We start from the raw sequence: 22,100 nt of genomic DNA on the forward strand, positions 1-22,100 counted from the left end.
TACCTTTAATGTTGAAATGACAGTCTCAATGGACTTGACGTCAGAGTTCATGGCATCTTCCTCATAGAGTTTGGATTCGTAGGCTTTAACTAGTGTCTCTGCACCCTGGCTGTGCTTCACAACTAAGCTCACTGTTTTCAATCTGTGGGGAAAAAAAGGGGTGTGTCTTAAGTTCAGTCACTTAATACCAGGGTAATTACTTGAGGAAAGTGGAGGGAATATCTTACTTGTCCATATAAATGGAAGACATGGAATACACTTGACTCATGCTCTGAACGAGGACGGTGAGTTCGGATGAAAGCGCTGATACAGATGGAGAACCTGCAGCTTGTCTGAGGAACAGCTCACACTTCTCCTTCATGACATCAAGATCCTCTTTCAGTTTATTCAGCTCCGCTGTTTTCCTCTGGGAGGTGGAATGTAGAAAACCCTCATTAAAATAACAACCTTTATAAGTTCTTGAATGTCTGAACTGTTAATTACTGTTACTCTGATATGTACCTCGTGCTCTGTGATGCGCTGGAGACTCTGCTCCAGGTCATCCCTCTCTAGTGGCGTGCGGATTTGTCTGATCAGGTGTTCTTCGTGGGCCTCCAGGTGCATGCGGAAGTTGCGTATTTCTGAGATGTAATTGTTGTACACAGACTCCTCATGCTCTTCTGTTTGAAAAAAAAAAGAACTGGTAAAAAGATGAGAACATAATATATGCAACAGAACGGTTTTGTTTTGTTTATGTTTTCCTCCATCTGAAAATCTACTGACAAACAATTATTCATGATAAAACAGAGGGGATGTTAATGCTGTGTACAGTAATGGCTAAAATATGAAATGACATTAGTTCACCACTAGGTGTCATCATTATAAGGCATTTTGCAAGACCAAATCAGACAGAGTCTACACTGTTGTGGTAAAGTCATTAATTGGTCAATGTAAAATTACAGAAATTACTTTAATAAGATGAGAACCTTTTTAAGAAAACTGGAGAAGCATCATTCTGTGTAGATGAATGTATCCCTGTTTATCTAAGCGGATCTAAAAAATGATCTGTATTTATGCCAACCTATTCAAAACCCATGACTACAAACTAACAACATCCCAGTGTTTGCATTACTTCATAGCAAAGCTAATGATCTCTGTAGAAACTGAAAAAAAAAACATAATGCCGAAAAGGAATTGACTTGAGGCTTAAAGGGCTTAAGGAGCCATGTGTTTCCCTCGCGGCGCTGTGTTCACTTTGCACCAGCAGCTCCCGGTTGGGCGGGACGGGAAGGGAATCGGAGCCTTGCCTCTTTCTGCAGATCTGAGCAGTTCCTGGTAGTATTCCTTGCAGGCGGCGACGTCTCTCTCAAGCTGGGTGCAGTCTGCCACTGTGAACACCTCGGACTCTTCGCTGTCTTCCAAGAACTCATCGAAGTGGGACTGTAGGTTGCTCAAGACCTGCTGATGCTCACCTGGCAACATGGTCTTTATCTGGATTAGTCAGAGAAATAAGAGTGGGAATAAGACAAATACTTTTGTCATTTCTTTTTAAAGGCAATCATCAAAAATGTATCTGTTTATTGAGAGGAGACGTAAAAGGAGCATACTGAAGCCACATTCCAGTTGCGAATGGCTCTTATATCAGCCATTAGATAATGCCAAGACACCACACTCTTCATGTTGATGTGGGAGTGGTGCCACAGCGCCAGGACATTCTGGTATAACTGCTCAGTCCTGCAGAAAAAAGCAGGAGGTATTAATAATGAATCCCGACTCAGCCCAGCCACCACAAAATGCGCATTCAGTGGCATTTGAACTTATGAGTCAACTTTATTTTTAGCACAGTAATTGCAGCGTAGGGAACTCTGCGCACAAACTGAATCCTTGCGTCTCACCTTGTTGCCATATCAACGGCCTCCTTGTTGGGCGGAGGCACAGTGAAACACACAGAGGGAACCATGGCCTCGTTCCCTGCTGGGTTGATGATTTTCCACTTGGCCCGGTGAGAGTTATTGGCCAATACGCACTCATCCTCTTTGTAAATAGTGATCTGAAAAAGAAATGCAGGTCAGATTTTGTATGACACATTGAAATAAGGTGAGATGGCACATCCTGCAGTAGAGCACAGAGGACCGTACCTCTATTTGACGATAATCACAGATGGCTTTTACAGGGAGGGAGGATCTCACAGGGCTCTCAGGGTTCCTGGGTCGGAGCTGCACGATGTTTTTGGCCCTGCCCACTAAACCGGCTACAGTGCTGCGGTACTGAAGGAGCTGCTCTTTCTCATCCTAGGGAAACACAACACCAATGCAATGTCTTTATTTCCTGTATTTACATTCACAACATAGTGTACGCACTTCATCTCCCTCCATGAGTTTACCATGGACTCCTGGATGAGGTCCTCCAGTCTGTGCAGGTTGCTCATTCGATCGCAGCTGTATTTCCTCTGAATGGCATCTTGCAGGCTCTTAAGGTAATCTATGGACTTTTTGGCGTCACTGAAAAACTACACAGGAGACAAGTATGAGAAATCGGCTCTGTCTAATGAATGCATTTCTTTCTGTATTAACTATGCAGCGGCTCACCTCGAAATAAACAGCGTTCTCCTTGAGATGCTGCTCCACACAGGAGCAGAGCTGCAAGATCCAACTCCACTGTGTCTGCATGGCGGCTCTGTACGCCTGAAGGAGAGGCAACACGGAAATAAAACACACAATATCCAGGTGTTAATAGTTGGTAAATGACACGCTGAAACAGGACTTTAAAATCTTTTAATTATAGTGGCAGCTGTATGCAGGGTGGAGACACTATTGCTGCTCCACATCTAATTGTCATTCTGACCACAGAGCTGAGAACACAGAGACAAAAACAGGGCTTACTTCAATAGTCAGTTTGGCTGGGTGGTTCTTGAGCATTAGGCGTTCTGCCTTGTCCTGCACAGACTTGATCATGTCCTCCTTTTCATCCAGCTCCCGCATCAGGTCCTGTATAAAGACATTAAGCTGAGTATCTACAACATCCAGCCGTGGAAACCGACTGTTCACTGCATCCTTTTGCACAATCACACATCCTGCCTCACACAGCTGAGTGTGAGGTTAATCACTCAGACCACAATACATAGACAAATCCCATCAATGACATGATTGTTTTCTTAAATGAATGCAGCTGAAACTTAGCCAAAACCTCCACAACCAAAACAAGTGTTTCAACAAGCCCTCGCTGTTCCGTCTGCATGGAGGATTTCACAAATTGTAGTTCATTACAAGACTGTTTATACACACTTACAGCGTGGTAGTCTCTTTTCTTGGAGACGGTGCTGTTGCGATCGCTCCAGTCGAAGGCGACCTCCTCTTCCTCCTTCTCGTTCAGCCAGATGAGCTCCTGAGTTGCCTGAGACACAAAGTCCTGCAGGCTTTCCAGGTGGCTCTGTCGCTCTCTTGAACAGCTCTGAAAACAAAACAGGCATCCACGTGATCAGACCACAAAGTGCGCACAAATAATCTATAGCATTTATGCAGCAGCACAGATTTTAGATTAGTGTGTGGGGGGGGGGGGGGCAGAACAGAGAACTTACCAACAGCCTTTCATATTGCTTTTCCAGTTTGTTCAGTTTGTCTGAGTACGATATCTTCAGCGGAATGGTCATCTGAATCTGAGAGAAGAAAGATTTTTTTATGATTATTATTATCTGTGATATTTCAAGTAGCTTTTTTAAAAAAAAAGACTTAATCCAAAAAACTTACTTCACTCAGTTTGGCATCTTTAAGACTCATTTGAAATTCTTCAATGGCTCTATGTACACTTTTGTGGTTCTCTATGTGCGTCTCCACACTTGGCAAATCAGATCCCCACTCTGAGCGGTCCAGCTGCACCTGTAAGACAGCACAGAAAAAAACAATTTAACAATTTTCTTCCTTATTTTACAATAACAGCTGTGGTACATGATGAACAAACCAATGTTGGCAGCTCACCTGCATCTCTTCCACCCAGTTCAGCAGGTCCTGAACATATTTCATGTTGACCTCCTCCTCTGTCAAGGTGGGGTCGGCCAGTGAGGATTTCTGTAAGGGCTTGCGGATCTGCATGTGTTTCAAATGCCTGAGGCTGCCTGGGTCCATGCCGCCGCCGCCACCGTAGCTCTGGACTGAAGTAGGCTGCAAACCGGGGGTCAAGGCAGGGGTCAAGGACGGGGTCAGGCACGGTGTAAGGCTGGAGGTGAATGTGGACCCAGGGGTACTTAACCCCCCGGGGGTGAGTGCAGGAGTGAGGGCTGGTGTCAGGTTTGTGCTGATGTTCTGGGAGAAGCCAGAGTTCAGGCTCTGTGTGATGCCTGAGATCATCATTTTGGTTTGTTCTGTTGTCAGTGTTCGACCTTTGCTGTACACAGAAGAACATTCAGCTCTAAGGGTTAGAAGGTCATCCCGGAGTTTCGATACCCTGTAATGAAAAAGGAAAAATATGAGTTGTCATAATGTGTGAGCGAATTCAGTCTTTTATTTTTTCAAGGGGACTCTCTATGTACCTTTGCACTAGTTGATCTGCAAAGGGGAATTTTCCATCCAGGAGAATCTGGATGTCCACCACTTGTTGTCTGAGGATATTCTCACACTCCAACAAGTAGCCTGCAATCTCAGCTTCATGTTGGAACTGAATTCCAGACTCAAGACGTTTTGCATCCTTAGAAGAGAGAACAAGAGACTGAAAACTCAAGACAAACAATGCACACTCGGTGCTATTCTTTTACAACTTTCAACCAAACTTACAGACTGTAGGGCTGTCCGTGCCAACGCTAGCTTATCCTCTCCGTTAACACAGTCCCGCTGGACCCTGTTGGCGATCTGTTGTAACATCTCCAGCCTAAAACAAAAGGACAAACAACATATATATTAACACTAACAAAAACAAAAAAAGCTTCACAAAAACACATGCACACCATAACCTCACCTGGATCCATAGGCGAAGCTGTTATTGAGAAATACTGAGCTGTTAATCTGTAAAGGCTCATTGAGGACACTGTCTCTGGAGCTAAAGCTGTTGAAGCTGCTGTTGCTAACAGATGAGGTCCCACTAAAATAGGCCATCTTACTTCACATGCTAAATATCTATTGCCGTTCCCAGCCAGTCAAAAAAATTTTCATCATTCGTCTTTCATCCTAACCATCCCTGTGTAAGCATCACAGCCTCGACCTCACCTTCACTACTGCTACGCATTCACAACTTTCAACCTCCTCTTATTTATAGTGTCACAGCCAGGTAAGGAGCGTGGAAAATGAATCCCACCCTGAAATAATATGCTGCCCTCAGGGGATAAAAATTAAATAGCAGGTTGAGACAGTACCCTTTTATGAGAGCTGAGGCTGTATAAAGCAAAGCCAAACTGAGCTTCCTGCCAGTATCCACCACGCCCAAGATTGATGCAGTATAGTGTGTTGAGAGACCACAAAAACAGGAATGGAGATGTAAACTTGTCTAAACTATTGTTAATAGATCATCTTCCACAGAAACAAGTTCGCCTGTGCAAACAAACACAGATGGAAAGAGAACACTGGATAGAGTTCAAACCCTTGACCAAACTTGCCATAAGAATGTAAAATATTAGAAAACATCTTGGTTCAAGCTATGACATGAGATCCACCATTTGCATTTTGTTTTAAACATAAGTTTCTATCCTTTCAAAGCAACTAGACCCATCATGATTTTATGCCTGAACAGCTGAACATTTATCTTTTATTTGTCTCCCGCTAATTTTGCAATGGAAAAAAACAGCCTTATTATATATAAAGTGTGCACTTTAGCTGCAGTAAATGTAATCTAGAAATACTGTGTGCAATGCCTCATAAATATGTTGATATAAACCTTATCATAGAGTCCATCAGCTCAGTGAGGGGATTTCTGCTCTAATAAGAAAAATCACACTCACATAACATTAACATGCAACATTATCCTTCAGTGTCTGGTTTTAGTAGAGACATTAGTGAGCCTGTAATACGACACTGGGGCACTCCAGCCTCAGAAGAAGTTTTGCTGACTCATGTAGCATCTCCTCTCCTTTATTCATGCACTTTATACTGCACTGAGAAAAGCAGCACACTATCCAAATATATCCGGTCTTAGATCGTGTGTGGCCTCAAACGCACATCTTGTTATATAAGGCACCATTTATGTGCCTCTTAAATAGTGTTAGTTAAATAGTGACATAGATTTAAAAGGCTATAAACAGTAAACCCTCAATTACATTATGATATGGCAGGCAGTGTTAAGTGTTAATATTCTGAGCGGTTGTGCATACCTCTCCACCTCCGGCCTCAGGCTCTTCTCTCTTTCCAACATAGCAACAATTAACTTTCCCCATTCTTTCTCCACGTCGTTGGGATGATGACCCGGGGGTAACTGTATTCGTCCAAACTCGATCCACATCTGACAGATCAACAAAACAGGAGATTTTGTTATTATTACATCATATAGAACTACTAACACTGCAATAGGAGAAAGCAACATGCACTGCTGTTCTGCATTTCCATACAGTACCTCGAGCATTTTATAGAGATTTTGGATTTTTGTCTTCTCGTTCTCTTTCAGAGGGATGTCATGTTCTTTAAACTGCAGATACTGTGTATAAAGTGCCTGTAAAACAAAGCAGAGATCAGACTGAAAATGTAGTTTTTCTATTTTTGAACCACAGAGCATCAGACTTGATATCAACTAGGAGGGAGATGTCTAAATATTTGCCCATGTTCTCTACTACTCATCATTAAAGTGTATAAAAGTGCCATCATTGGTAGAAGCTATTGATCTCCTGCAGCAAATGGACGTTGCTGCTCTCTCAAATCCATCAATATCACTCTAAGTCTCAGTTACAGCAGATTAATGATTGAAGCAGGCAATTATTCGTTTCTGGGCACTCTGTAAAATGAGACAGGTGAAGTTCCAACTCATGGAGGATAAATTATAAAACGATGATAACAATAATGACTTAAATTCATCAAAAGATGTTTATTTTGTCGTGGTACGATACCTTGATTTCCACAGGGTTGTTGGGGAATGATCTGTCTGACATTATGGCCACATTGTGTTTGATCCACTGGCTGAGGTATTTGATCATGTTCTGATACTCCACCCATTTGATATCCACATCCTGTTCGGGGCAAAAAGGATCATCAGCCACAAAACACTCAGCACTTTCACTTGGACTGGGTGGAGCTACCAGGGGACAGATGCTATCGACTTACATTAGCACTGATTCCATCAACACCGTCTGGTACTTTGGGGAAGGCGTCGTACAGCGTTGAGACATATGTGATGACCGATTTTTCATCTGGAGACTGAACATCTACGTCTGATGGAAGAAGATGGAAGAAGAAAACCCAAAAAGGTCAAAAATGCAACACATGAGCTACTCTCAGAGGAATTACTCCTCAAGCCAAACTCCAAGCTTCACTCAACATGATTTATAGTGTACAGGTTTTTAATGAGCTTTACTGGTTGTCTTTTGAATCCAAATCAAACAGTATATATGGGTCTCACCCTCAGGGTCCAGTAGTCTGCCAACCCCCAGCTGCTCAGCTACGCCAAACGCTTGCTCTAAATTTGATCGGTTGGTCTGTGCGGACACACGGCTCATGTCAACCAGGTCTGGCCTATAGCAGAAAGAGAGAGAAGAGGCAAGACAATCCAAGTAAGTGAAGATGACAAGATACAATATGATGCGAACATGTATTTCCTCCAATTAAAACGTTTTTTTGTGTACCTGTATTTGTGAATGATGGCGTTAAATAACCTCCCATCCCTCCAGGAGGTTGTGAAGTTGTCACATCTGACGCCTACGTAGCCATCTGTTATCTGCTTGGACCAGAGCAGCAGCCGTTCCTTGGCTGTCATGTCCTCGGACTCCCCTGTCACATGGATCTCCGAGATCTGTCACAGAGATAAAAAATTAAAAAAAAAAGAAGGAGAAAGGTGTTTCAAAATGTGCTGACATGAAGAGTTTGGTTGAGAGACACAGAAAATATTTTACCTTTACTGCTTTGTTTGTTTTATGATATAAAAACAAGGTATGCAATATGCATGTGTGATAACAATATCAGAAACTTACAGCTGCAACAAAAGCTTATGTTTATGTCGACACCTCTATGACACAGCAAGTATGCAACATGTAAATAATGAAATAATGCATTTCATTTCACAATTGAGTCAGGCTTTGTCTGAGAGCTGAAAGAGCTGCAGCTGTACTTTAAACATGGAAAATATCTATTGGTCAGAAGTAGAAGCTGAAAGATAGAGCATGTATTAATGACTCAACAGCTTTACAGCAGGTGAAACGGATGGAGAGCATGAAGATGTCAAACAAACAGTGCCACGTAGGACAGGACAGGACACACTATATGTCAGAGTCATTGAAGGTTCTTAGTAACTTGCAACAATAAGAAGGAGGCAAAACAGTATAAAGTTTTCTGAGCAATTGTAAGATGAAAAAAAAAACACACACACACAAAATCATTGAGGCAAAGTATGCAAATGTGCTCATTGCAGAGTAACACCATAGTTAACTCCAGGAACAAGGAACAAAATATTGCATCAACACTGCTCATTAAAGAGTCTAATTGCCACAGGAACAAAAGACATCCTGGACCTTTCAGTGGAGCCAGTTTCTCTCACTGCTCTTTATGAAGTGACTGTGTGAGAGTCCGGTGACAGAGCACCACTCAGTTACCCTCTAGTCCTCTGCTCTGACAACACACATGGTGGATTATTGAGTCGCAGGGCAGGAGTCTCTCAAGCACACACAGGTTGAGATCCACAGTATTCTTGGCCCACCACGGTTAAAGGTCATTGATGTTATCTTAACAATACACACACCATACTGCTTTGAGCCTTTGTAAACTTCATTCTTCTGTATTACATGTGTCAAACAGCCAGAAATATTTTGCTATGCAATACTTCCTGAAGAGTTTGTTCCTACTTCCCATACCACAGGAAATTTTGCTTCACCACTTCATTGAACAAAAACAAATACAGAGAAGGTTTTATACAACTAAAACCAGTCATAAAAACAGAGAAAAACAGGAAAGCACTAACAATCATGCATACAACACACCTGAGCTGAAACAAATAACTATTCTCATCACTAATTAATCTCAGAATCTACCGATTGTTTGAGTTATTCAACCAGTAAAAAAAAATCATCATATATGAGAAGCTATAATCAGCAAATGTTTGCCATTTCTCTTGAATCAAATACTGACACAACTATCTTATAAACTGCCAAATTTTCTTTCAATCGTCTCATTGATTAGTTACCTAGCCTTTTCAGCTACAATACACAAGATTTCCACACAATGCACATGTCGCATATATCATGAAGATGAAGCACAATGGAAGAATCCCCCGCATATCACACTACCCAGATTAAATAACATCTAAAGCTTGAAACATTTCTACAGTCCAGTTAAGTTTGACAGAGGTTTAACAGGCCCACACCCCAGACAGACGGTTCATTTAGTCCTTTTAGTCCATCCAGTCCTAACATGACAACTGTGCCTTAGCTGAGACTTCATGAACAAGGGATCAACAGGACAATGCGGCACCACCTCAACTCTCCTCTGTACGTTAATGAACTGAACATGATTCACCACTTTTACACTTTGACAAAACCGTTGAGTCACTTTCTACAGACAAGCTGAGGTTTCCATCCCAATAAAACAAAGCACTCATGGACCCATAAACAATTCTCAAAAGTCAAAGCACGGTTCACTGGAAATCGACACATTTAGAAGTGTTGATGGTCAATAACCACTTCCAGGCATTTGTTATTATCAACCAGTATCAAATCACTAATGTCACTTGTCACTTATTTTGTTAACATAAAGCTAAAAGAAGATGAAGCCTCTAAGTCCTGTCTTTCTGTTTCTGTAAGACAATCTCTGCATCATCAGCAGATTTTAAGTGCTGATTTTTAAACAAAGTTTGGCAGCCATTAGTTTCCAATAATGTAATATCAAACATAACCAACTATTTTGGTAAGATCACCATTTAAGATAATCAACACAAGGCATTATAGTAACACTAAGTGACATCACTCCAAAACTGAACTTACTTCTCAATCTAATTCTTGTCAATGAATCCACCTCATTTTTCATCAAAAGAGTCACTTTTCCATTATACTGTACAGTACATGTATGAGTGTGAACAGAAGTATAATTATGGGTATAGATAATTGGCTTTTAACAGTTACTCAAAAGTCTCATTAATCTATCAGGAATCAAACACGTAATTACTATAAATAACATGTGCTTGGTTTACCTCGTGTTGCGCAGAAATACATTTGGCAGGAGGTGGAGGATGTTCTACGTAACCAGAGCAGGTGTAAGCCCTCCGTCTCCTCCTCCTGTGTGCTTGAGAGTCCCATATAATCTTGGCAAACCTTTCCTCACTCCCAGGTCTGTCATTACCCCTCAGAGTTCGTAGCATGTGCTCCACAGCTCCAAAGCTAACAGCCCTCCTTAGCTGACGCCGTAGCAGCTTCTTCACAAGCAGGCCATCCTTGGCTGAGACACCTCTGGACGCTGTGTTGATACAACGAAGCTTTTCTTCCACAGAGGACCTGCGCCTTTCACCGTCTGTCAGCTCTGTGGAAAACTTTCCCAGCCTGATGGCTGACCTTTTTCCAACAGGTTGATTGAAAGCATCTTTGAGGATTAAAACCGGCACCTCTCCGACATAGACGCCTTTGCTGATGCTATCTCGCCTCAGTAAAGGATTCTCCACCTCTGATGGTTTCTCCACCAGTTCTTGGTTTTCCCCTGTGCTCCCATCTGGGCCATCCTGAAGCTCAGCACTGTCACAGATGACCCCACTTGTAATAGTTTCACTTCCAGTACTCCTGAAAGATCCAGCAGGCTGAAAATCTCCCGATTTCCTCTTCTTCCTTTGAAAATAGCGTCGACCTTTGCGTTCTTTCGAGTCAGGGTTCAGAGGAGCTTTCTTGGGGTCAACATAACATTCCTCTTTAGGGCCTCGAACACAGCCACAGATGTTTCCCATGGCTGACAGTAGGATAGCCTTTCCCCCATGGACAGTGTTAGAGTGTGTTTTCAAGCAAAGTATCCGGTTAGGTCCACTTGATCTGAAGAGCCACTATCCCACTGTAAGAAAGCCATGTTCGGGCTGTGCAAAGAGCGCACAGCACGCGGTGACGAACAGCCTGGCAGCCAGACATAAACCACAGCTTCACCCAGAGCAGAGTTGGCTTTTCCCTTCCGTTGACTCTCAGGTTTACAGCTCACAACCGGTCAGCCTCTCTCTCTCTTCCTCTCTCTCTCTCTCTCCCTCTATCTCTCTCTTACTGCATTGCTCTCTGACTCTCTCCCTCTCTCCTGGGTCTCTCCTCTGACACTGGAATCTTTTCTGACCTTTGAAACATTTCTCTGGCTTCGCTAATCCAGCACAAACACCATAAATGCACACACAGACATGGCCCACGTGTCTGACTGCAGCTCTCAGCTGAGCAAGAATGGAAAAGACTTTGTGGACAGACCTGTTTGTGGCCGGCCTAGGTCTGCTTCGCCTACTGTAAACATGCGCACGTCACAGATGCTACTTGGGTTTCCTAATATTTGTGTTCGTGGCGTGGAGGGGTGAATGGAGGACAAGCTTTAAACTGCTAGAGGATGCCAGCTGATGGGCCACCTATTATGCTGTGAGAAACTTTGGCTCAGCAAGTTTGGCTGCACGAAGCAGACAGAGTCCCAGCCGGTCAGAGAGGCTTTGAAAAACAGAACAGCGTGGGTCAACGAGAGCGGCAGAAGCAGGGGCAAATCCGAGCTGGACAACAAAGTGCTTTCACTTTGTCTGTCAATCAAGCCACGCACAATGGCAAAGCCAGAGGTGGGTGGGCTTAAGGACAATGGTTTAGATAAACACTATTATCTGAACAGATCACCACCACCGCAGTTCACAAGAGGGCAAATACTCTGACTAGGAAGTGATTCACCGTATAAAAACCATCACAACAATTATACAATAACATTGCCTGACAGAATGAGGCGAGCCCAAGCAGCTGCAGAGGTGTATTGTATATCAATACTTTTATTTCAGGGCAAAAGGAGAAATAAGTATAATGTCAAAGAGTGAATATAATATCAGCTCCACTAAATATAACTGTGTCACTGTGAGCTTTCAATATCTGAACATACAGTTTCCCTGAAGGTCAAAGTCACATGACAGCCAAGCAGTTCAAACTCCTGCTGCTATTTATGACCAGCCTATGGTCAAAGTATTGACCCATGATGTGGTATTATATTATGTCTGTGCATGTTCGAGTTCAGTTAAATGACCTTGTGATTTATAGCCTTAGCTGTTACAGGGCAATGTTATAACAACAATGGATGAATGGAATGAATGGATCATGAATATGTGTTTGTGAGTCATTGACAGAACAAGAGACAGTGACAGTGAATCAGGGCAAAACAAACAAACGAGCACAGACACACCTGACAGAGGGGCACTGTCACTAGCCATGCTAATGTAAACATTACACTCCTGTTCTCAACACCTTGTCCCAGGTGAAAATGCAACGTGGTGGCTGCAATGCAGTCTACAACTGTGATGTAATCAACCTCTTATCTGTGCAGGCATGATCAAATAATGGAGTCTGATGTCTGATGTCTGAGATTTGACTGTTGAACAGTAAACCAGCTATTAGGAACGGCATGCATACTGTTAACATATATGAACTGCAAAATAACATTTATAAATATAAATATTTAAAAAAAAAATGCCTGCAGAAATAAGAAAACAATGTACAGTACAGTATGTTCCCAAAGCAACTGACATCATTTAGACACAAACTGATCCGGATACATTCAAAAGCCTGTTGTTACAGCAGAGCAAACGATAAAAAAAAACATTGCTCAGTTTATACATGTCAACCTGCTGTCAGCCTATTAAAAAGCAACGCTGAGACTGAAGCGCAATATTTTCTCTTGATGTGCCCTGCTACGCTCAAGAGGAAACAGGCCCATCGCTGCTGGAGCCGCTGCTCTAGGGCTTGCGTGCGACTGACAGCAGCAGGTGTTGGCATCATCACCGACGCTACCTGTCAGCGTGTTTGAGAGAGTGCACGCCGTCCACATTGGCTACTTTTTTTTTTTCCTCTCATTACTTCACAGAGTGCATTAGTCAGACAGATGATAGCTTGTTCCAAAGTCATATATCAACTCAAAGCCACTAAGCCAGCACCATCTCAATCAGAGCTCTAAGTCCGCTGTAATATTCCTGTTAGTGACCAACAAGTGAGTCATGTGCCATGTGCCAGAGAGATATTAATAATCCAATGCAAGAAGACAGTCAGAGAGAAGGTGAGTAGGGGAGAGTGTAAATGAGAAGTACTTTAGAGTATGAGATGTCGGCATGAGACTGCACTACACTGGCAACCTGGATCCTGACATGCAAACACAGACCAGCCCACTTGACATGATGTGTGTCACTCCAGCAATAAAAAAGTATTTCCTGAGAGAACATTTTTCAGAAACATAAATGTAGCACAAAGCAAACAAAACCACAGCAAACTACCCCGACTATACTTTAGTTCTGTAAATCAAAGTTGGACTAATGTTGCCTCTGGGAAAACATGCTTTACATAGGCTTTACATAAATTATAATACATTTCAAAACAGTTCAGCCACTGAGAGCCACCTGATGTGAATTTTTCATGTTACAACTCGAGTTGTACGTCTGTAACCAACACTGACATCATATGTTTCACAGTAGTCTCCAAGGAGTGACACTGCAGTTTCAGCGTGATGCCTGCTGCACAGCTTTGACACCTTGTGGTCAAAAGCACAAACACCCACTTTATGGGTGTGTGAACTCATTGGAGGCCATCTGACACGTTAATATCTAAGTCAATAGCAGGCAAGATGGGAATCTTTATGTTGCCTTCAAATACATTCAAAACCCTAATATCCTCCACTTTAAAAACATCTAAAATATGCAACACATATGTAAGATGTAGAGGTTTACACTAGTTTTAAATTAACAGCCATTATCAGTATAACCTCCTCAGCTGCACATAAAACAAAGAAATTAAACTGTGATAATCCATTATCTAGGTAATAGATCATCTTAATTCCTTGGCTGTAAAAGACAGAAAGGAATTTCTCAACCATGAGATGATAACACTGACCTGAAAGTGCAGAATTATGGTCCAGATCAGTCCCAGGGTCAGTTTTGGGTTTCCGTCTGTGATGTCGTCATTCCTGATATTTACAAGTTTGACCTGATGACAGGAAACACGTGATTAACACACACATATTCACAACAAGTCTGTAAATGGGGCACCAAGTGCATGTCATTCCCCCCCTCTCTACTCTCCTGTCTTTCTCAACTGTACTATCAAATAAAGGCATGAAAAGCCAAAAAATATACTTAAAAACAAAAAGAAAAAAAAGCCTGTGAATGATGATATTTATTTTTCATTATATTTGTGTTGTGTGAATGTGAGCATGAACAGACTATTGTTTAGAATGCACCACAAGGTGGCACAATAGTCATTTCACAGTAGGGCTGAGCGGCCTTATCATCCTAACAGTGTGGGGCAGAGGTGATTGAGAGTGCATGTTTGCTACTAATTAAATGCTATAAACCTGCCAGAACGGCCTTATCTACTGCTTTATCACACGGAGGAATGGTGTCTATTTAATGATGTCCTTCACATAAAACAGAAACAGAAACTGTGCAGGTGTGAACAGAGTGTTAACATAGTGATAATGAATTTCTTCCTCCAATGCCAGGCTGATCATCTTCAAAAAGACAGAGTTTAAACGTCTTTCTCCAGGGGATGCGTTAACGTGTCTGGTATGTCATGTAGCCAAAACAATAGAACAACTCATTTGTGACCATCTATGAATCCTTTGTCTCCAGCCTTACGTCACATCTGGCTGTGGCTCAGCCAGCCAGTGTTCTTCATCACGTTCTGACTGAGGTGGGGGAGGGGAGGGCAATCAAGGCCTTTCTGAAAAACCGCACTGATGGGATTTGTAGTCAGCGTTCCTTAAATGCTGTTACTAGCTCTTTAAATGCTGATGTTTACTGTTATTGTGGGAAATGAGTCAAAGATAATCTGTAACAATAAGATCAGATATGATGTAATCTTTCAGGTTGATGTTGCCATGAACCTGTGGCAGCTTAGAAAGCGAAGAGAAAAATGTGTTTTTGCCATAACATCGCTGTTTCAAATCTGACAGTAAGATGGTTCCCACTAGTTTTAACGCTTTGAAAGGTTTATTTGGATCCAACAGACCTCAGTAGTCTAAAGTGTGAATTCACAAGAGGTGAAGATGACACTGGCTCTGATTCTTACCTGCCGCCTCTTTAAATAATCCAGCGCTATTTGTACATTCTGGAGTCTGTGGAAGCGCATCCTCCCTCTCTCCCGAGGCTGTGGACATAAAGAGGGAAGAGGAAACATGCATAGTAATCGGGTTCTTGTTAATGTCAGGGGACAAAACACAGAAAATGATTAGTAGCATAGAGGACACACAATACATGCTTCTGGGTTCTTACCCGCTGGTCTGGTGAGGTAGACTTTAAAGAACACACAAAAAAAGAAACTACCAACAACAGGAGCATTCATTCCTGCAAATCCACACAAAATCTGTGCACGCTGTACATTTAATCTACCATCCTAGAACATTTTCCACCATTTCCACCTCAACACATTTCTCTGACTCTGAATAATAGATTAAGTTACCTAACATGCTAAGATAACCTGCTCTAACCTCAGCAAATGATGCAATTTAACTACATTTACACTCGGTTCTCGGTGCTGTAAAGAAATAGTAAAATGTCGTATTGTATGATTTCATGTGGCAAATGCATGTGGACGGTCAGGAGCCACAGCATGAGGTAATGAAATGGAAAATGCACTCAAGCCAGGGTGCAGCAGCAATGGCAAAAGACTTGCTGCGTTCAGCCATATCTCTATGCTGATGGTAGGAGGAGGATGAAGAGTCCTGCTCATCTCAGTAGCAAAGCAACAACGCGTCATAAAAAAACCCGTCTCTATCATTCGGTGAATCTCATTCACTTATGAGGCCTTCTTGAGGCGTCAAAGCAGCAAAATACTCAAAAAGCAGCAGATGAGAAATGTCCTGATGCTCACGCAGGTTCTGTGCGCTTCGACTGTATGGTTGAGTGATGTGCAGAGCTAGTGAAATGGGTATAAAAGACATGTTCTGAAATATCTATTGCAATTTATTTTTTGCTGTGTCAGCATGCCAGACTTCTTATCATTTCCTCTACTTTATCTCACGAAAAGGAAGCTGCCTGGACACTGCATCATGTGCACATTTCTCTGCATCGTCAGTCTCATCTGGTCTCGTAGACAAAGATTCTGACAAATTTCCTGATCAAAAGCAGCAGCATTTTGAAAACATAATGTTGCACAGAAATCACAAATTTAGCAAATTGGAAAAAGGTAGAAAAAAGAACTACAATATCTGCTAAAGCAATTATGTGAGACTACACAAATCATACAGTGGAATTGTGGGATTGTTTCTACACCTCTGTTAACCTGCAACAGCACGCTCTGAATTAGTTTGTTACAAGGGGGTGGAGGGTGGGGGTGGGGGGGTGAGCCACACGTACCCCCTTATCATCATCCACCGTGTCTCCATGCTGCTCAACTGCACATGCTTCTGTCCCACTCACCAACCGCAATGTCTTCAGAAAATCACGCTCCCTTGGCTTTATCAACGAAAAGGCAACACATGGGGGAAGAAAGGAGGACATGGACGGGGACACACGCACACAAACACAAACACACACAAACACAGTGGCCAAATCAAAGGACGTTAGACAATGGACAGAAAACGATCAAAAGAGTGGAGAACAGAAGATGAGGAAAGAAGGATGTCAACAGAAAACAGATCGCTATTCAGAGGATGAAAGTTAGTCACAGCGGCGAGGTAATAACTGCTGGGGTTCCCGCTACAAGCATAATATGCTCTTAAACTACTGTGTATACAGTATATATATAGTAAGGGACATCACAGCATGATAACATTATGTAACTCAGGACTTCACAAAGACTGCATCTACATACTTCAATACAAGGTGAAAGAATGTCATGTTAACAGAGAGATGGAATAATAATACTGTAAATAACCTGCAGCACTTCAGTCCTATGTATCTTAGGCCAAAGCAATATAACTACACATGGTAGTTTAGTTTAGTAGTTTTAGACACATACATGTACTGAACTATCTAAGATTTGAACCCCTATATGATTTCCTTGTTCCACAATAACACGATTCTGGTCATTCCTTACTTCCACCATCCCTTTTAATGTGGAAATATTTCATGGTGAATAACAATTGAAAAATGTTCCTGTAAGTCTACTGGATTCATTCACGATAAGATGAGCAAACCACAAACAATTGATGCAGTGATACTGCAAATGGTTTTTCTTTGGTATAATTTTGTGCGATTGATTGAAAATTGATGATACAGTACAGCCTTCATCGTGATCACTCCACCTGTGCATTGATCACTGTTGCAGAGCATCTCCCTGCACTCAGAAACAACGCTCAACCTTGTAATATTATTGCATTACAATGTAGTTTTGTAGAAACAACCCAACGTGTTCATGCTGCTCTGTGTCAGCTGCAGTGACATTCGTCCTTTGAGTGACATACATTCCTCTAATAGAGACGATCACAGTAAGGTCTATCATAATTCACTTATTGTATTCTCGTTTTTCTTATACAAACTGATAAATTGGTGCTGATTCTGTATCTCTGTGGCATACTGGATTTATGTTGGTAAATTAACCTTTGGCAGTTAGAGAGTTAAAAAGAAAATGTAGTTAGCGAGTTGAACTTTTTAATGACTCTTTTTTGGATGCCAACAACTTGCAGGAAACTCCAGAGGGCAACCAGAGAGCTAGTTTTCCAGCTTGTTGGATTTCCCCTGATGTGTTCATGACAATCTGTTCTAAGTATCGTATTTCATATCTCACGTCAATGCCAATAGAGCATCACTATCTGCTACTAATGTGGCAACAAGTGCTCCACCTCTGGCTGCAGGGCAAACTCCACCACCTTATTCAATAATACTTAGTGTACACCTAGAAGCACAGTAAAACTAACCACAGTGATTTGCACAACGTTTAGTTGCTTCGATACGAGGAAGAGGAAACAAATAAACAGAACAACTCGAATCCCAGAATTCCCACATCCCTCCTACCCTCAGTTATATAAATCAGGAAGGAGGGAGGGCATTAGTCATGCAAAGGTGTGACAGATTGCTCCATGTGAGGAAGTTCTCTCATTTTCCATGTCGGTGTCCAATGTCAATCTGAATGGTTTGTGTTTTCATGCGACTGTTCTCAGTGGCAATTTCTCTGACTAAAAGCTTAATGGCTTTTTTTGAGCTCTTACTCCTTTAAGGGATGCTGGTGATGAAAATGACCATAAAAGAAAAACATGAACTCACCAATGTGTCTCCAGACAAAACCTCCAGCAGTGAGATCAGGTTATGTCCATCTCGTAAGTCTTCATACAGGTCATTTATATGCTTCCGTACCTGCAGACAAAAAGGAAGAATGCAACATGTGAGCAAAATGAAAGTACAGTATCCAGGGTTTCCTCTACATGTAATTGAACGTGGCGCACCGCCACGGCAAAATAAAAGCCGCCACACCTTCAGAATTATGATTTATTTTTATGTTAAAACAATGTAAAGCAGGGTTTTCATTACCAGTTACCATTACTTTGCACCCCTTTCCACTACACAGTTACAACTCTCGACTCGGTTTAGGTGCTTTTCAATCACAGCTGAGTTCTTCATAGTTCCTCCTCAGTAAAAACTAAACTTATTGACCAGCGCATCCAAACGAGTCTGTGGCGGCCGCAACTCTCTCTCGCGCTGACGCACGCGCGCGCGCACGCACGCACGCACACACGCACACACACACACACAGGTCGCGTTGTGACGGTAATAAACATATGTGCTAAATCGTGCTGATGTTTTCAAATTGCCCCCCATCAGACCATCCGACGGGGGGTGGTCGACAAGCGCTTCTGCCCCTCAGCTCTGTGTGTGTGTGTGTGTTCATCTCTCTAGATTAATAAACACAAATAGTTTGTTTTATTTTGAAAATTGACCGGATTCTCTCGTGTTTCTTTGTGCGACTTCCTGCCAAGATCCCCCATCCGACCACCCTCACCGCCACTCTTTTAAAAAAATCCTGGAGGAAACACTGGTATCATTGTTGTTATCAACTGTTCACTATCACAATTGCATTTACCTGACTACTGTACATGTATTCAACATTGTTGTTGTTTTGAAATATCTGACTGGCTGGTACAGAACCATAACAGTCTAAATTTTCAAAAGAACAGATCTTTGAGGATGATACCAGGAACAATGACCCCCACATTCTTGCGCCTGGCATCACAACCTATTGCCTTTGATGTTACTTCCTTTTGTCAGGCATTCAACTGTTTAGTTTCAGTTTTAGCCCAGCCTCAGAAAAAACACCATGACTGTTTTTGTTACTCCTTGACATCTCTATACTGAAATGCATGCATTATAAAACACTTGGTATAAATGCATGGACAGCATATTTTTGTGACCTATCTTATCTAAGCACTTGAGTAAGGCACTTAACAAGTCCAGTCCTCCCAGCAGGCCCATATTTCCTTCCTGTCCTAAATACCTCTGTCTGAAATCACCCTGCTGCCCGTTGACCTGCTTTCACACAGGGTTTTCATCACTGTAATCCCACATAGCAGCCACAGCTGTGGAGCCAAAATAGACCTGCACCCTAATGTTATTGGGTCAGCCAAGCAGATCCCCAACTATTACTCAGCACCTTTGCTTTCTCATGGACCATGCATGCAGTCTGCCGATAAAGACCTAACGGTAAGCTGAAGCGGCCTGAAATCCAGCTGTCAAAATCTGATCATCCAACATGAAATAAAAGGCAAAAATCCAACAGGTTCACTCAGCCTTTGGTTTTTGCACACTTGATCTCTGCATGTCCCCCACATTTTATTGAACTGTAGACATAAAACACTGTTTCATTCTTTCTCAAATCAAGACTGTGACACAATTTCATGACATGGCATTTCTTAAGGCAGAACTGGAACCAGCATCTCCTTAGGGCTCCATGTGTCCTTCTAATTATTGTTCTGTTAGAAACAGTAAATGCATTCAAGTTTCAAAACATCACACACCAGTGATCATAAAACTAGTCGATGGCATGGATCCATGGGAAGCCCAATATCCATCAAGCAAAAACAGGCCTAATTGGGATCCTTAAATTGACCATTCAGGACACCAAGCTTTGAAGATGATTATCAAAGGGTCCAACAAGCCCTCAGGGGCAAACCAGTCAATACAATATGGTAGGTGGAGAAGAGAGGCCCACTGTTATGTAATAATCTAAATCGGTCCATTCTGGCACTTTATTTACATTTCTGATGAAGAATTAGTAACAGGTTAGCTACTACACAGTTGTATTTCCAGTAATGTAAGCAGCTATGAGGCCAGAGGTTTAATTTATAATTGTGGTGGAAATTTGCTGTGGTTAGTATTCTCCTTGTAATAAGTAGTAACGTAGTCTTTGAAGTAGTTGTAGTAAAACCTTGTAGCAATCCTGTTAACTCCATTAGTGGGGACATTTGTGTACCGACTACAATAAACCATGGGGGCAGAGGAAGGACACTAGGATGACCCACGTGCAACCGTGTTTACCAACTGATCTAGGTTGTAAATTCCTGTGACATAATGAATAATAAGAGAATAAGAGTCTAGCTATTCCAGCAGCTCTATGAGGCATCAACATGCTAAAACACACATAACAACAATGTGAACATGCTGATGTTAAGCAGGTAGAATGTTTATCTTGTTTGTATGCTTTATCATGTTTATCTTGTTAGCATGCTAACGGCATACCATACAGATAAGAGTATGTGTGAAGTTTGTCATGAAAAAATATAATTTGATTTCATTGCCAATGAAATAAATAATGAATAAAAGGTCATGGGATGTTTAGGGGCAATATATGCATCTTACCAAGTGTTGGACAAATAATCATGTTCGTATTGGGATGGTTTGCTGCATATGTGAAGTCTAAAGGCACTAGGCACTAGACACTAGAGGAAAGTTCAGATCACCAGTCTCAGTGACTTTCAACCTTTGGAGGCCTTTGGAGGCATATGAAATTCTACTTGGCAATAAACCACATGCTGATTCTGATACAAATGGCAATCCATCTGAAACCAGCATATGCTTCACACCACTGCTGGGTGTTTCCTTTATATTCATGTCATGTATTCCTGCATTTGCCAACAAAAAAGAAAGAAAGAAATCCCCTTGTTGAGAAAGTTTGAGCAAAAACAATCAACAACCAATGACCCATTACTCTTGATGGCTCTATAACTGAGCCCTGAGCTGCCAAACAAAATAATCAGCATCTAGCAATTTTTTGTTCCTGCCAGGTAAGCTTAAAAATGTCCTGTTAGCTTGACCCCATTTTCTGCTCTTCAGTGTTATCTGGGATGCCAATTACTACCTGGAAGATATCCAATTTTCAAGACTTGAGGATTCAATGAATAAGTACCAACTTCTTATCTCTTAAAATGCTGTTATCGCTGATACAGCCTTTAAGTCCCCTTTTATTTATATATCAGAGATGGATAAATTGCGCAGACATTTATGTTATACATACAAGCATGGGTGCGATTTATTAAAGGAGACTTGCCATTGCTTGCCTAATGTATTTCATCAAATTCCATAGACGGATGAAACAGCAGACTAAGTGATTCTAACATCTCAGTCAACAAAACACAACCTGTTGCTGCAGCAGCGTAGCAACACATGTCATGCTAAATGACTTTCATCCAGCTTTAATGGGGGGGAGGAATGTTGGAACGTTGGAACACAATATAGAGAGTGGTAATAATTATTATTACTGTCTATACCTCTCCACTGAGGAAAAACTGGTTATTGTTTTGAGTATTATTTCAGTTCCATGTGCATTAGTGAACATTGTTTCCATTTAAAAACATAGGGCACAAGGAAATCTGATTTTTAGATTTGCTTTTTTGTGATGA

The 22,100-nt window shown here is 41.8% G+C and overlaps 1 protein-coding gene across 1 annotated transcript in view; it reads right to left on the reverse strand.

The window, feature by feature from the left end:
* Nucleotides 1-22,100, reverse strand: part of dst (dystonin) — a 93,318-nt gene that overhangs the window by 58,670 nt on the left and 12,548 nt on the right. The window contains exons 3-27 of the mRNA XM_083988745.1: nucleotides 18,475-18,564; nucleotides 15,341-15,418; nucleotides 14,165-14,257; nucleotides 7,730-7,896; nucleotides 7,507-7,619; nucleotides 7,212-7,318; nucleotides 6,998-7,117; nucleotides 6,511-6,606; nucleotides 6,272-6,399; nucleotides 4,746-4,839; nucleotides 4,505-4,659; nucleotides 3,954-4,419; nucleotides 3,726-3,854; nucleotides 3,557-3,634; nucleotides 3,268-3,429; nucleotides 2,862-2,966; nucleotides 2,568-2,663; nucleotides 2,363-2,488; nucleotides 2,118-2,270; nucleotides 1,875-2,029; nucleotides 1,587-1,713; nucleotides 1,287-1,470; nucleotides 502-659; nucleotides 228-406; nucleotides 4-142 (exon numbers count right to left, since the gene is read on the reverse strand). Coding sequence (XP_083844871.1) covers nucleotides 4-142; nucleotides 228-406; nucleotides 502-659; nucleotides 1,287-1,470; nucleotides 1,587-1,713; nucleotides 1,875-2,029; nucleotides 2,118-2,270; nucleotides 2,363-2,488; nucleotides 2,568-2,663; nucleotides 2,862-2,966; nucleotides 3,268-3,429; nucleotides 3,557-3,634; nucleotides 3,726-3,854; nucleotides 3,954-4,419; nucleotides 4,505-4,659; nucleotides 4,746-4,839; nucleotides 6,272-6,399; nucleotides 6,511-6,606; nucleotides 6,998-7,117; nucleotides 7,212-7,318; nucleotides 7,507-7,619; nucleotides 7,730-7,896; nucleotides 14,165-14,257; nucleotides 15,341-15,418; nucleotides 18,475-18,564 — 3,498 coding nt within the window. The remainder of the gene's footprint in view (nucleotides 1-3; nucleotides 143-227; nucleotides 407-501; nucleotides 660-1,286; nucleotides 1,471-1,586; nucleotides 1,714-1,874; nucleotides 2,030-2,117; nucleotides 2,271-2,362; nucleotides 2,489-2,567; nucleotides 2,664-2,861; nucleotides 2,967-3,267; nucleotides 3,430-3,556; nucleotides 3,635-3,725; nucleotides 3,855-3,953; nucleotides 4,420-4,504; nucleotides 4,660-4,745; nucleotides 4,840-6,271; nucleotides 6,400-6,510; nucleotides 6,607-6,997; nucleotides 7,118-7,211; nucleotides 7,319-7,506; nucleotides 7,620-7,729; nucleotides 7,897-14,164; nucleotides 14,258-15,340; nucleotides 15,419-18,474; nucleotides 18,565-22,100) is intronic.

This window comes from Trachurus trachurus, assembly GCF_905171665.1.
Source record: "Trachurus trachurus genome assembly, chromosome: 15".
In the NCBI taxonomy this organism is placed as follows: Eukaryota; Metazoa; Chordata; class Actinopteri; order Carangiformes; family Carangidae; genus Trachurus; species Trachurus trachurus.